This window comes from Dama dama, chromosome 14 (assembly GCF_033118175.1).
Source record: "Dama dama isolate Ldn47 chromosome 14, ASM3311817v1, whole genome shotgun sequence".
In the NCBI taxonomy this organism is placed as follows: Eukaryota; Metazoa; Chordata; class Mammalia; order Artiodactyla; family Cervidae; genus Dama; species Dama dama.
This window is the reverse complement of record NC_083694.1, coordinates 43,007,816-43,023,982: the sequence shown is the minus strand read 5'-3', so window position 1 is coordinate 43,023,982 and position 16,167 is coordinate 43,007,816. Positions and strand designations below refer to the sequence as shown.

Genomic DNA, 16,167 nt, shown 5'->3' with positions numbered 1-16,167 from the left:
CGTGGGGCTGGAGGCCCAGTCAATGATGATCTAATATTCCAGGTCTCTCCTATCACCCAACCCCGGAGGCCGAATCAGACTGCAATCCATTTAGCTCAAACTAATTTTGAAGCAATTCGCTATTTAACAAGTTCTGAGGCCTTGTGCTTTTGCAGGCAGCCTGCGAACTGAATCATTTAGTCTAATCTTAGATTAATACAAACCAAATCCTCTCTCTCAACCACAAGACTGAAGGTCCTGGAGGCAAGGGTGCAGGCCAGGCACAGAGCAGACAATATGGAGTGTGGTTTACACGCCCCCCTATTACATGGGAGCCGAGGCCCAGCCCAACCCAGGTGACTTTCGAGTGTGGCCATTACCATATCAGACACTGGAACTGGAAAATTCATCTGCCCTGCCTAGAATATTCTGGATGAATGGCCCTGCCCTGTCATTGCTTCAGAGCAGGATGAAATCTTCATCTCGGTGGATTTTCCATTCCCTTCTAGTATCTCTTTTTCTTCTGCCACCTTTATATCATGTGTGCATGCTCAGTCACTTCACTCATGTCTGACTCTCTGCGACCCCACGGACTGTAGCCTGCCAGGCTCCCCTCTCCATGGGATTCTCCTGGCAAGAATGCTGGAGTGGGTTGCCATGCCCTCCTTCAGGGGAAGGGGATGCATGTCTTCTGCATCTCCTGCATTGGCAGGTGAATTCTTTACCCACTGAGTCACCTGGGAAGCCCCTTTACCATGACGCATCTTAAATCTATTCATTTTTGTCATGTGTGCATCAGATTCGAGTGTGAGATAAACCAGGCACTTAAAATCTGTTTGCACTCTGATTCCCTTGTGGAGATATTCATCTCCCCAGGGAGAGACAGGCGAGGCCACTGGGGGACCTGAGACCAGGCCACTGAGGAGGCATGTGGGCCACAAGCCTAACCCAGGTCTCGCTCCCACCCCTGCTGGTGGCCTGGCTGCTGGGGGCTAGAGCAGGACTGTTTGCAGAGGAGGTGGCAGGGGCACGCTCATAGGGAGGATTGTTGTCCTTTAGTTGCTCAGTCTCAGTCGTGTCCGACTCTTTTGTGACCTCATGGGTTGTAGCCCACCAGCCTCATCTGTCCATGGAATTTCCCAGGCAAGAATACTGAAGTAGGTAGCCATTCCCTTCTCCAGGGGATCTTCCTGACCATGGATCAAACCTGCCTCTCATGCATTGACAGGTGGATTCTTTGCAGCTGAGCCACCTGGGAAACCCCATAAAGACGATTAGAGATGGAGATTTGCTGTAAACACCCTAGTCTGGAGACACAGTAGGTATTATCTCTGTGTTAAAGGAGGCTTTGGTGGGGAGACAGGAGGCAGGGGGAGAAGCTGGGGAGTGAGCTTTTCTGTGTTGAACACAGGAGCTCAGGGATTTACTCACTGTGAGCACCAACCATCAAACATTCCAGCCCCCCAAAGTGGAGCTGCCCCCCAATACCCCAGCCTCCACTTCTTCCCCCAGACCATAGCTTCTCCAAATCTTGGGTCCAGGGATCCCAGGTTCTAGGGGGCCCCACTGAGCATCTCTGAACTGGGCCCCTGCTCATGTTCTCTGGAACCTCAGGGTCCAATAGAACTTTCCATGACGACGGGGAGCCACTGATTCCTGTGATTACTTGAAATGAGCCTAGTTGCCAAGGAACTGGAATTTCTAGTTTCTAGTTTGTTTCATTCTACGTAATTTGAATTTGAACAAATTCTCCTAACTGTGATGACCTCCTCTAGAGAGGCCTATCTTGTGATGCTAGGTATGTGCATTCCCACAGTCCACAGAATAAGATTCTGGGCTCAAGTTTCCCCAGAGGAGGAGGTCGACAGCAGGCCTTGGCTTTGGGGGTTCCCTGCCTCCTGTGGGAGGGAGCCCCCAAAGAGCAGAATGCAAAGGTCTTGCCCAGAGAAGAAATTTCATAGGTGATCAAGGCCATGGGGATGAAAAGCAGCTTCACCTCTCCAGTCCTGCTCTGACTGCTTTCAGCTGCCCTTACTTTATTTCACTGAATTCTGCTTAGTTCATAAAATGAAGATGTTTGACAAGAGAGGAAGCCTTGTTCTCAGTGAACACCTGTTACGTGCCAGGTCATCCTCCATGCCAAGCATGGTGCCCAAGTGTCTGTTGATCTCACACTTAGGTGATGCATGTTGCACTCTGGCCCCAAAAACACTCTTCTACTACTGAGTCCAGTTTGAAAGACAATCAGGTCCTCTGAGCTTCCTGTGGATGATGCTGGGGAGGTGTAATATATTCAGTTGTTGTTGTTGTTCAGTTGCTAAGTCATGTCCGACTCTTTGCGACTGCAGGGATTGCAGCACGCCAGGCTTCCCTGTCCATCACCAACTCCCAGAGCCTGCTCAAACTCATGTCCAATGAGTTGGTGATGCCATCCAACCATCTCATCCTCTGTCTTCCCCTTCTCCTCCTGCCTTCAATCTTTTCCAGCATCAGGGTCTTTTCAAATGAGTCAGTTCTTCACATAAGGTGGCCAAAGTATTGGAGCTTCAGCTTCAGCAACCGTCCTTCCAATGAACATTCAGGACTGATTTCCTTTAGGATGGACTGATGTGATATTCTTGCAGTCCATAGTTTGAAATCATCAATTCTTCAGTGCTCAGCCTTCTTTATGGTCCAACTCAACTCTATACGTGACTACTAGAAAAGTCATAGCTTTGACTCTTTGGATCCTCGTTGGTAAAATGATGTCTCTTCTTTCTAACACACTGTCTAGGTTTGTCATAGCTTTCCTTCCAAGGAGCAAATGTCTTTTAATTTCATGGCTACAGTCATTTTGGAGCACAAGAAAAGAAAATCTGTCACTGGTTGCACTTTTTCCGTTTTATTTGCCATGAAGTGATAGGACTGGATGCCATGATCTTGGTTTTTTGAATGTTGAGTTTCAAGCCAGCTTCTTCACTCTCTCACCCTCATCAAGAGTTCCTCTTCACTTTATGCCAGTAGAGTGGTATCATCTGCATTTCTGAGATTGTTTATGTTTCTCCTGGCAGTCTTGATTCCAGCTTGTAATTCTTCCAGCCTGGCATTTTACATGATATACTCTGCATAAATTAAATAACAGAGGTGACAATATACAGCCTTGTTGTACTCCTTTCCTGATTTTGAACCAGTCCATTGTTCCATGTCCAATTCTAATTGTTGCTTCTTGACCCATATACAGGTTTCTCAGGAGACAAGTGATCTTGTACTCCCATCTCTTTAAGAATTTTCCACAGTTTGCTGTGATCCACACAGTCAAAGGCTTTAGCGTAGTCAATGAAGCAGAAGTAGAGGTTTTCCTGGGATTTCCTTGTTGTCTCCATGATCCAATAAATGTTTGCAGTCTGATCTCTGGTTCCTCTGCCTTTTCGAAATCCAGCTTGTAGATCTGGAAGTTCTCAGTTCACATACTGCTGAAGCCTATCTTGAAGGATTTTGAGCATAACCTTGCTAGCGTGTGAAATGAGTGCAACTGTAGTGCAACAGTAGTTGGAACATTCTTTGACATTACCTTTCTTTGGGATTGAAATGAAAATTGACCTTTTTTAGGTTTCCACCATGGTTATCTGGGTCATTAAGACCTTTTTTTGTGTGTATTTCTTCTGTGCATTCTTGCCACCTCTTCTTAATCTCTTCTGCTTCTGTCAGGTCCTTACTGTTTCTGTCATTTATCACGCCCATCCCTGCATGAATGTTCCCTTGATATCTCTAGTTTTCTTGAAGAGATCTCAAATCTTTTCAGTTCTATTGTTTTCCTCTATTTCTTTGCATTGTTCATTTAAGACAGGTTTCTTATCTCTCCTTACTCTTCTCCGGAACCCTGCATTCAGTTGAGTTTATCTTTCCTTTCTCCCTTGTCTTTCACATCTCTTCTTTCCTCAGCTATTTGTAGAACCTCCTCAAACAACTACTTTGCCTTCTTGCATTTCTTTTTCTTTGGTATGGTTTTGGTCACTGCCTCCTGTACAATGTTATGAACCTCCATCCATAGATATTCAGACACTCTACCAGGTCTAATCCCTTGAATCAGTTCATCACCTCCACTGTATAATCATAGGGATTTGATTTAGGTCATACCTGAATGGCCTAGTAGTTTGCCCTACTTTCTTCAATATAAACCTGAATTTTGCAATACTGAGCTGATGATCTGAGGCACAGTCAGCTCCAGGTCTTGTATTTGCTGACTGTATAGAGCTCCATCTTCAGCTGCAAAAAAACATAATCAATTTGATTTCGGTATTGGGCACATCTAGTGATGCCCATGTGTAGAGTCGTTTCTTGGGTTGTTGAAAAGGGTGTTTGCTATGACCAGTGCATTCTCTTGAAAAAATTCTGTTAGCCTTTGCACTGCTTCATTTTGTACTCCAAGGCCAAACTTGCCTGTTATTCCAGGTATCTCTTGACTTCCTGCTTTTGCATCCCAATCCCCTCTAATGAAGAAGACATCTTTTTTTGGTGTTAATTCTAGAAGGTCTTGTAGGTCTTCATAGAACCGGTCAACTTTAGCTTTTTTGGCATCAGTGGTCGGGGCATAGAGTTGGATTACTCTGATGTTAAAGAGTGGTCTTTACATTTTTTTTTTTTAATGGTTGGGAAAAAATCCAAAGAAGAATGATATTCATGACAGGTGAAAATTATGCAAAATTCAAATTCCAGTGTCCATAAATAAAGTTTGGAGACACATTCATTACCTGTCATCTAAGCTGCTTTTGCCCTCCAGCATATAGCTGAGCAGCAATAGCAGAGACCACCTGACTCACAAGGCTAAGGATATCTACTTCTGGCCCTTTGCAGAAAGTCTGCCAATCCCTGTGATAGGTGAGCTGCTGATGGGAACATTGGATGGCAGAGGGGGTGTCTAATACCCTGAGACACAGCCCACCTCCCCTGCTGCCCCCTGCCTCCATAGGTGTCATTTCCAGGGATTCCTCCCACTGGCTGCATCAGGACAGTCTCTGTGGAGGAGGGAGGACCTGAGATGGGCTCAGGAGGGGTGGAGTTTGCACAGGAGAGGACGGAGCCCACCCTGGGGTGTGGGGTTGTACGAGGGAACACGTGGACGTGGGAAGCACTGGTTTGGCTTGCGAACAGTGAGTCAACCGTTCTCTAGAGCAGAAGCCAAGAGTAGAAGAAACCATGGGGGGGGGGTGGGGCTGAGCTCCTGTTGGAGAGAAACAGTTGGAGACGGAGATGGAGAAGCAGCCTTTGAGAGCTGGACAGGAAAGGGGTCCACCCTCCAGTCCCCATGCCCACCAATAAACATCTCACCACCTGAGACATTTCCTTCTTGGTCCACCAAGGCCACTGGATATTGAACCCTGATGGACACTCTGGCACCTGGGAGAACCCCAGCAGCCGAGTCTGTTGGGGAAAAAAAAAATCCCTTTGAGGAGATTTGAGGCTGACACTGCCTTCAGAAACATCCCTTTCCAAAACATATATTTCAAAGTGAAGGGAGCTCTTGTCTGCTATTGGTTTCCCCCTGTAATTGTATCTTTCCTCTTTATTTAAGGAAAAAAAGGAAAAACAGTCTATAGTGTCACACAAGCAATTTTGAATATTTAAGAAAAAACTCTTCCTTGCTCAACTGTCATGTGAAAGGGAAGCTGTCATACCTTAATTTTTTGAGTATAACTAATTTGAACATTACTTTCATCTAAAGGGTGATGTTCGCCTGCATTTCCTATAAATAGCTAGTTGTTTTCTCTTTTTCTTTCCTTGTTTTATGTGATGCACATAAACAAGGGGCCCTGTGTGTCCTTTGCTGCAAACACCCCCACACGTGGGTGCACTCATCCCTTGCGCTCACACACACACACATAGACGCGCACACTCAGCAGCACCCGCCAGCCCCAGATGGAACTCTTCCCCCTCCATCATGTCACAGCCCCCAAATGCAAAACTCACCCCAGGGACCACCCCCAAGGGACCCCCAGAGCCTGATCCAAAAGCACCAGGAGCTGGTACAACACAGATGACTACAGAAAAACTTGATGGCTTTTTTGATTAGTGGTTAAAGGAATGGATTTGATATGCTGTGTGCAATTAATCCATGATTGGCTTGGGGATGACTCTGTCATGCGGACTGAAAACGGGCAGGAAGGCTGCAGCATGAGGATGATGGTGACCATGGGAACTGACCAGGGAGCCTGGACCAGGATGGGGCCGTGGGTGGTTTGGAGTTGCGAGGTGTATAGGCATGCAGTGAGGCAGCCCAGCATGGCACATACCCGCTGGTCAGAGAATCTGTGAATTCACGCCTTGTCTGCTCCACCTACCTGAGCCAGCAGGCATGGCTCTGTGTTGCCAAAACCAGCTTAAATGGATGGACCCCCTTCCTGGGCATCCCACAACATTCCTATGCTGAGGACATGGAGATTTCTACTGGCAGCCCAGATCCAGAGCTCGGCAACTTTCCGCTTTCTGTGTGTCTTCTCTTGGGGGTCTTACAAGCTCCTCAGAATCTCCAGTAGAAATGTGAAATCAGCCTTCACAGCTGCGCAGGAGACAGAAAGAGGCCGGTGCCCACTTTGCAGCCGGGCTGGATGAGAGCCCTCCCAGCAGGTGGATGGCAGGTCTCCCCCCATAAGCAGGATGCCTTGCTCTGAAATCCATCCCTTGCCGGCCCTAGTTCACTAAGACCAGGTACTGGAAGCCTCCCTTGAGACAGCTGTCCAACACTTGTCAGTTTTCCTTGAAACTGAAGCTTAGTCCCCACCTCTTTTTTTAATAGTATTTATTTATTTGGGTGCACCAAGTCTTAGTTGCAACATGTGAGGCCTTTCAGGTGTGGCATGCAGAATCTAGTTCTCTGACCAGGGTTCGAACCCAGGCCCCCTGCATTATGAACTCAGAGTCTTAACCACTGGACTGCCAGGGAAGTCCTCACAAGCAGAAATTAAACATGTATTGTCTCTGGGTCTTGCCCTGCACCAGGCTGTCTAGGCCAGTGTTCTGAGGGTACTGTTTGGGGGAACTATGGGCCACCTTCATTTAAAGGTCCTGCCTGCCAGGAGCTCCCTTCCAGGAAATACAGATAGACAAGTCAGCTATGGAGTGACTGGTGTGCTAGGCAGGACAACACTGTCTAGCAGGACTGTCTGATGCCTTCAGGCTTCTTGAGTCCTTGGGGCTCCCTGGGGAGCTTCCTCCCTCGATGCCATTTGACACAGCTGCTCTCGTCCAGGGTGCCTCTCTCCCACCTTTCTAAGATCGTGCTTCTCATCTGCAGAGACCAGAGATATCAGATCACCAGGGTGGTTGGAGTAACATCTAAAAATAGACTAACTAGGTTCTGAGTGAGGCCCGGAGGGTTCCTCTGATTAAAATGCATGAGCCTTGATGTAGAAACAGCGATTTTTCTTTTTAACATCACTCTGTTTATTGGATGGTTCTGGATGGTTCAGGGTAGGGGAGGGTGCCCAAGACAGGGTTGCTGGGATGGCTGGGGAGAGGGGCCGTGCTCTCATGGGAGGGAAACACAGTAGGTGTTTGGTAAACTCTCGGTGATTACCTAGCACTTGGTGCAAGGATGCTGCAGACCAACCCAGACAGAACACAGTTAATGGAGGGGCAGATGGTGCTGCAAACGGCCATGTTCTTTTCAAGTTCAAAGAAAAGCAGTAGAAAGAAAAAGAGACAGGTGAAGAGGGGCAGTCGTTGCAAACTCTCTAGAGGATGATCAGTGCAAAAAGAGGCTTTCATTTCAAAGGAAGGGAGAGACTTCTCCCAACAGTTTATGTCTCCTTCCACCCGGCTCATGGCCTGACTGAAAGCAATGAAACTGCCCACAAGGACACGCTGCATCCAAATGAAGGGGCTGATGTAAGTTGCAGGTGGCTTGCTCCTCCACTGCAACCAAATGCTCATAGAAACTGTCCAAACATGAGGCTCCTTTGGCAGGAAGGAATGAGCTATCAAAAAAATAGTTTGTTTTTTTTTAAAGAAAGAAACAGTTTATTGAAAACCTGAAAAGTCAGAAAAGAATATTGCCTTCTTAATAATAAATACACATTTTGTGGGCAAGAATTGCAAGGGAATCGTTTAAATTAATTTCCGCTTTGTTTGTTTGGTTTGTACAGGGCTTAAGTCCCAGCTGACAGCAATCTGTAAAAGTTCTAATATATTGGAAATCTGATTTTCTTGCAGCCAGAGTCCCATAGTCCAAAATGATTTCTCTTTCAGCTCTGCTAATCAGACAGGCAGGGCTCAAATGGACTCCTAGTTGAACCAAATTGCACTTGGTCTTTTTGGGGGTGTGAAAAATAACTGATGAAAGCTGTAAATGCAGAGCTGCCGGTCATCGCTCTCTGCAGAGTTGGTGTGGGTGTTGGGGGACTTCGGTGAGAAGGGAGGGGAAGACCTTCCCATCCTTTGTCCTCTGAGGCTCTGTGGCCTGCCTTCTCTTTCTGCCCCTTCTGGAACCCGTGCTTTGGGAAGCGGGGAACTCCAAGGAAAATAGAAGGAGTTCATTCTAATTTGGAATTGGAGACTCCAAAAGAAAAGACAAATTTCCTCCCGCTCAGACTCTGAGAGTTGTTTCAAGAGGAATCTGACTGTTCTCATTAGCTCCTTTTTTTTTCAGCCCTGCCGGCAGGCCGGCCCCCACAGCGCCCACTACATGATGTGCTGCCCCTCCCCGGGTCCTGGTCAGCTCACCTGGATCTAAGAGACAAGCTCCATGAGAGCTGATCCTCCTCATGTCCTGTCTCTATGCTGTTCCTGAACTTGAATCCTCACCCACCTTCTTCATCCTGCCTCGAGCTGCTTTTTAAAACCAGATCCATCTGCAAAAGATGCAGGTTGATACTTACAACAAGCACATGTATGAACAGAAAACTAAATAAAAACCAGAAAGTGGGGGGTTTTCACAAGAGGTCTCAGGCTCCAGAGGTTAGCCTGAGGAAGTACTGCCTCCTCCCAGCCCTCTAGCCTTCAAGCTCCTCCCAGCCAGGGCCACCAGGGAGGACTCTCCTTGACTAGGAAAGGTCTGGAAAGTGTGTCTGTTCAGTCCCTCCCCGAACACCACGGGGTCTTAACTCAGACTCTCTGCATGAGCTCCAGGGTAACTCCCAGGGTAACCGCCCTAAAGTGATGGGCATAATGTACACATATGTGCATTCTCCTGGCCCCTGGCTTATCTGGGTTCCCACGTGTCCCCATGATCCCACAAGGGTGAGCACCCCAGCTGTCCATCTGTGTTGCCCACTGGGATGTCCCAACTGTGCTTCTTAGGTGTATACCAGACCTTAGCCTTGGTCCTAGAGCCAGACATGGAGGCACCCACCCCTCGGTTCCCTGGGGTGGTGGCAGCGTGCGTGGCCCTTTCTTGCTCCTTCTCTGTTCTCTGTTCCTCCTTTCCCTCTTTCCAACTGAATTCTCGTTTTTCCTCTCTCCCTAGTGCTTGTACGGCTGCTATGTCCATTCCTCCATCATCCCCACCTTCCACCGGAGGTGCTACTGGCTCCTTCAGGTAGGTGGCTGGGACTGGATTCTTCTTCCGTCTCTGGTACTGGGGAAGGGTCTGCGGATGGGGCTGAGTCGGGCGGGGCTCCTGCGTGCGGTGGCCTCAGGCCCAGGCGCCCTGGTCAGCTTTCCTTAGGAATGTTGGCGTGTGGCACTGAGGCCAGCTATGCAGTTGGCCCGGTGCAATGTCAGGTACCAGGAAAAGGAAAAACTCTGGCGGGGAGAGTCCTTGCCTGCCTCGCGAGGATAAAATCCCTCCAGGTGCTTCCAGGGTACCTCAGTTTCCTCCGAATGAGGACAGGGAAGGCTGGGCACCGTGCCCCTGACTGAGAAAAGCCTTTTGGCTGAAAACCACGTATTTGTTTTCTCACATGGGTTCGTTGTCGTCGGCGGGCGTGTAAAATCGGCTTCCAGAGCCACACCTTTTGCTGTCGGATTGATTGGGACAGTTGGCAGAGCAGGAGCCCCTGGCTCTGGGGGAAGGGGCTCTGTAATCGATTTGTGATGTCTGCTGTGGAGCAGTGTGGAGAGAGGAGGGAGGAGCCACCCAATCCAGAAGCTCCAAGGGAAGCCTGGCGGATCCTCTGTCCATGGTGCTGATGCACTGCCCTGAGGCCGCCCAGCCTCTGGCCGATTGGTTGTGTTGATGATCTTCTTGCCTAGTAGAAGGTGTTGCTATGTGAGTGGAAGGTTCTGAGGGATCCACCCAGTCAGCCTGGACCTGGGTCCTTTCCAAACCCTGTCCTGTGATTTTCAGCCGCTCTCTGTAGAACCCATTCCTTGGGGGGTCCTGTCTGCATCACCGCAACTTCTTGCTATTGCCTCTGCCCAGGAATTGCTGCCTCTGGTCTTGCCCTCCATAGGTCTTACTTTCTGTATCCACTTTGGTTCAGCTTAGCCTGGGCCCCAGGGGTTTGGGGAGCTCCTCGACCTGAAGGGTGCACTTGGAAGGGGTCCAGCAGATGGGAAAGCAAGACCCCTGCCCCACTGTTCATGGCACGTATTCTTACAGAAGAGAGTTGCAAATGCCATGGAGTGCAGAAGGGCAGCTGGTTCCAGGAAAGGCAGCCTGAAAGATGTCTGCTAGGCACAGAGCAGCCTCAGCATCCACACCTAGACCCAGCCCTCTGCCCATCAGATCTGCCTTACCTCTGCCAATCAAGCCCCTTGGCTTCAAACACTTCTGTTCTCTTTGATCCTCAGAAATAACTGTCTGTGGTTCAGTACGTTCATTAATGGGTAGCACCTGAGACTGTCCAAGGGAGGAGGTGCTAATTTGCAGACACAACTTCCTCGACACCTTGACCAGGGTCAGCTTCCCAGGGTCTGTCCCCCTTGGAGGTTGCCATAGTAACACCTGCCTCTGTAATTGCTCAGCCCTGTGTCCTTATGAAAGGGACCTTCAACGTGGTCCTGGGGTGATTCTTTCCAGGTCTTGTAACTAAGAATTGGCCCAAGGCATTTCTCCATCTTGCACAGGGTCTTCTACACAGCTTCAGGGGTGGGGTGTGGGTTCCTCCTTGAGAGCAGAAATCTGGTGGAGTTGGAATGTGCTTTGTCCCCAGGGTTGCACTATGGCTGCCAGAGAATCACTGTCACCCCAAGCAGCCTTGTGACCTCGTTTCTGGGTCTCCAACCCCAGGTCCCGTGTTGGTGTTTTCCACTTTCAGGCCCCATCAGAGTACCTTTCAGGCCCCATTAGAGTACCTCTTTCCTCTGCCTGGCCTGACCACTGCCCTCCTGTTAGTGGAGCATCCATTGAGGAGCCGACTTCCTGCCAGCCAGCCCGTCCGGCAGCCCCAGCTGTCTGCTCTCCCAGGCTGCTCCCTCTCCTCCAGGCCCTTCTCTTGCACCCCTGTCTCCACTCCCTCAGGCTTCGATGGCTTTAAAATTTCAGTGGATCTCCTTCCGTCTCCTTCTGTGATCTCAGACATCTCCAAGCAGCCATGATGTCTGAGCCAATTGCTTCCCAAATTGGATTCCAGTCACTCAGGCCCCTGGAGCGGGCTCACTGTTAGACGGGGCTGTCCTCGCCTTTCTCCTGGGACCACGAAAGAAGTAGGGGGGATCCTGCTCCTCTGTCTCAGCCCTCCCCTCCCTGGTGCTCTGGTCTGGGCCACTGTGTGCTGGTCATGTTCCTGGGGTGACCCACATGCATCTGGGCTTTGCTACCTTTCAGCTGCCGGGGAACCCGAGTCTCCCCAAAGGCCAGGATCACATGATCTGGTTTCTCCAGGGCTGATCTGAGCCTTCCTCTCCTGGTCCCTGGGGGATTGTCTCTCCACCTTCTCCTCTGCACCCTCAAGCGTCATTCTTATTTCTGTAAGCAGGTGACACAGTGAGGATGTACATGGATGTGGGGAGGGGCTCCTGTGCCAGGTCAGTCCCGGGTGGGAGGATGTTAAGGAGCAAAAACCAAAAGCAATAGGCATAGTGCAGGGCCCGTGTGGAGCCCCAGAGACAGTATGGTAGTTGCCCAGCTCAGGGCAGTTGTTCTGATGCTAATTACACCACCAGGATAATGATGCGTGGCCAGGTTTAATTTCTCTGCTATTAAATAGGAAAGAAGCCATGAGACACTGGCTCAGATGGAAATCGGCCCAAGTTTGCCTCTGACACCAATTACCAAGAAAAAGGCTTGGGTGGGAGTGAAGGTGTCAGGGCATTGATGGGATGAGAGCTGAGAAAGGAGGAGCTTGGTGCCAGTGTGGCAACAAAGAAGCCAGCAGGTCCCTTAGGGGACCCGTGACATGCTGCTGGCCAATGGTGCCTAGACGGGCCATGCCTCTCATGCCCCACTGCCCCGGTGAGCAGGCTGGCTGGGGTGGGGGCCCCCATCAGAGGAAGGGGGCTTGGAGGACAAGGAAGGAGGGAAGGAGGGCTTCCGGATAAAGAAGAGTTTCCTCTGGGAGCAGCCCCACCCGTCCAGCAGCTGCCGTGCCAGCTGAGTGGCCATCTTCTGCCAGGCAGCCTCTGTGAGATCACTCTTGCCTCTGAGATCCTCAAAGTGACATGGATAATTCCAAGGCCTGTCAGCAGTATGGGGATCCCACCCACACAGGCCTGGTTTTCCTCTCCAACCAGACTGTCATCTTTCCGAGGGAGCCCCCTGCCTCCTCCGACTGCCCCGAGTGCCCAGTGCAGATCAAGAGGGGCCAGCACATCCCCCCTGTTACCATGCTCTGCTACCAGGACAGGGGAGGGGCCAGCATGTCAGAGCCTGCATGGAGGTGGCTGCCCCAGCTAGAAGCAGAGGGTCGGGAGCAGGAGTGAGGGAAGGGTAGGAGTTTCCCTGTGACCTGGCTTCGGGGAGGGTGTGACACCCCCCTCTCTCTCTCCATTGCTGATAAATATTTTATGAGGATGTGAGCCAACAGACACTGAGGAACCGGAGTCCTCCCCTGGAGTGGAGGGCGCGTTAAGGTCATCGCCGTGCTCTGCGGGCACCACATGGTCACCTGCATGGGCAGCATCTCGAGACCCCCAGAAGACCCAAGCTCAGGCCACTTCTCCAGGGCCTTTGGGAGGTTTGCCCTGGGACCTAGAGAAGCCCCTGTGCCCGGCCAGCCCAACCTCTGCTCCTCACATCACCAGCACCACTGAGGGCTCCATGTGTCCCAGCTGGCGAGGCCCTCATAGGCTGCCCCCAGCTCAGCCGCCGCATTTCCTAGATAGATGCTGAGGCCCAGAGAGGTCAGGGTGAGACCCAGGGTCACCCAACTGGTCAGCGATGGAGCCGGGCTGGGATCAGGCCTCCCTGTTCCTTCTTGCTCTGCCTCCCGTGGCCTTGATCATGGTTATTGCTGCAGCCTCCCGGGCCTTGAGTCTTGCTAGGGCCACAGAGGTGTGGCCCCACCCGCTGGCTGGGCCAGACAGCAAGGGGCGTCAACCTCCATCTCTGCCATTGTGGCCTCTCCTATTTGGGAATCTTCCAGTGCTTAGGCTCCAGCCTCCCTGCCTCCTCCTGTGTCCCCCTCCTGGGCCCCACACACCCCCTTCTGTGCTCTCCTCCCCCAGGAGGCCAGGCCCTCACTCCAGGCCAGACTTGCCAGCAGATTCTGTATGGCTCATTTGGAAACTATTTCTGCTTCTAATGAGTGTTTTTCTTTTTGCCCTTGTCCTCTAAAATGCTTAATGAATGTTTTCCGTGCTCAAGTGAAGCAGGGGGTGTGTCCCTGTGTGTCTGCCACCGCCATTCATTCTGGGCTGTGCGGCTGTTGAGACCAGCTCACCGGGGCAGAGGCAGCAGGGGCTGCTCCCTAGCCACGTCAGCAGCTCACACCAAGGCCTGCAGGACCCTGGGTGCTGCTGTGCAAATACAGGGACCCTGGGGTTTGGGGGGAACCTTGGGATTGTGGTCTCCTGGACCTCTGAGAAGGGCAGGCATTCGGGTTCCCAGTTCGAGGACACATGGGTTGTAAGCAGGAGCGGGGTTCTAGCTTTGCCCTGACAACCCTGAACATGGCAATCTGGGACCACACAACCAGGCCCCTGGGGACCAACCTCCCACCGGGCAGTGTGTCTGACCCTCACCACGAGCCCCCTGCCCTCCCAGAGACCTGCTCTAGGGCACCCGTCTCTGTCTCCCTGGAGTGCCATTGTCACCTCTTATTGGGAGGCACTAAAACAGCTTTTTTTTTTTACTTTTTATTTTGCATTGTTGTTGTCCAGTTGCTAAGTCATGTCTGACTCTTTGCAACCCCTTGGATTTCAGCATACCAGGGTTCCCTGTCCGTCCCCATCTCACACTCATGTTCATTGAGTTGGTGATGCCATTCAACATCTCATCCTCTGTCACCCCCTTCTCCTCCTGCTCTTAATCTTTCCCAGCATCAGGGTCTTTTCCAAGGAGTCAGCTGTTCATATCAGGTAGCCAAAGTACTGGGGTATAGCCAATTAACAACGCTGTGATAATTTCAGATGGACAGCGAAGGTCTCAGCCACACATATACATGTATCCATTCTCCCTCAAACTCCCCTTCCATCCAGGCTGCCCCTAACACTGAGCAGAGTTCCCTGTGCTATACAGTAGGTCCTTGTTGGTTATTCATTATAAATATAGCAGTGTGGACATGTCGATCCCAAACTCCCTTCCCCCATTCTTTCCTCCACCCCCAGAAACCATGAGTTCAGTTCTCTAAGTCTGTAAGCAGAGACAGCTTTGAGCACCTGGTCCCAGGCCATGCAGCCAGGGAAAGGGGCACCTGCCTTCACCCCCAACCTCGCTGCTTCCTGCCTGAACTTGAGCTTTGCCACCCCAGCCACCACAGAAACAGTGGGTGCAGAGTCATCACAGAGGAGTGCAGGGGTGATGGGGTGAAGCCAGCTCACTGAGGGGGCTCACTGTAGGCTGCCCTGGCCCCCAACAACCCCCCAACCCCTGGAGAAGAGGGAAGCTCCACCTCAGGACTGACTGCCTTCCAGGATGGGGGAGGCCCCCATTCTTGCTCAAGCCCAGGGTCCCCTGAAAAATGCCCATGAGAACCACTTCCCCACCTGCCTGGCAAGACCTGGGGGGTCTAACTGAAGCTCTTAGTCCCTTTGTTGGATTGTGGGCCCCCTGCTGGCCTTTCCCTCTCAGCGTGGTCAATTTCCGTCCACCCCATCCTGATAGCAGAACTGTGGAGGACCCAGAGCGGGGAGCCTGTGAGGAGGGCGTTCCTTCTGCCAGGATGAGGGGACTCCCAGGGTGGCTGCTGGCAAGGGGCGGGGGCAGTGGCCCGTGGCCCCCCAGGTGAACCAGATCTCTGGAGCTTCACAGGTGGTCAGACAGGGCCCCAGAGAAGGCCCTCTGCTCACAGCACCAGATACATGCTTGGACCCCAGCGTGTCCCGAGGGAGCCCTGCCTTCCTTCAGAGGGATCCTTCCCACCTCGTGTGGCTCTCACCAGAGCCCTTGGGGCTTCTTCGCCTCTGGACAAGGCCTTCGGGCCCCAAGGGCATCTGGGTAGCACTGCAGGCACCGCCCGTGGGCAGGGGGAGCAGGCTGTGGGCCCAGGCCTCCCCTCCCGGCCTGGGACTGGGGCACCTCGTGGGGCCAGGGCCGTGTCCTGACACCATACCCTTAGGGCCTCAGGGTGTAGCTGTCCATCGGCACAGACCTGACTGTGGATGTGAGGGCCTCTCTCTGAGTCCACTGCCTCCAGCTCCCCAGGAAGGGTCTTCCAATCTCACCGCTTCCCTGAAATGGCAAAGCTGGGGTGAGGCAGGGTGGGGGGTGTCAGGCAGGGGGACATGCAGTACGTGCCCCCTGGTCACCTGCGTGTGGCCCAGAGGTCACCCTTTTAGTGCCCGCTCAGAGCACTGAGTGGACAGAGGTTTGGGATGGTGTTCATGTGAACCCCTTAAAATAGTGGGATGGCATCATTAGCTGCTTGATGACGCTGTCATTAGTCGGTTTATCTCATTTCTCTGAATCTCAGTTTCCTCATCAGTAAAACGGAACTGAGGATGGTGTGGATTGCTCAGGGCTATTGTGAGAATTCCCTATAAATGAAACACAGAGCATGTGGAAAGGGAGCCCAGCTTCTGGCCCTCAGCAAGTGCTCCATGGATCATGGACAGCTGAACACCAGCAGCTCCAGGTTAGACCTCTGGGGGCATCCTGACACCCCCAGGAAGCTGTGAGACCCCACCTCCCACCACCTCTTCATCTCTCATGGTACACCCACACCCCCCACCAAA

General features: G+C 51.6%; 1 protein-coding gene across 1 annotated transcript in view; it reads left to right on the top strand.

The window, feature by feature from the left end:
- The window catches only part of CAMTA1 (calmodulin binding transcription activator 1), a 965,206-nt gene that overhangs the window by 675,287 nt on the left and 273,752 nt on the right, over positions 1-16,167 (top strand). Inside the window, exon 6 of the mRNA XM_061160492.1 lies at positions 9,419-9,490. Coding sequence (XP_061016475.1) covers positions 9,419-9,490 — 72 coding nt within the window. The remainder of the gene's footprint in view (positions 1-9,418; positions 9,491-16,167) is intronic.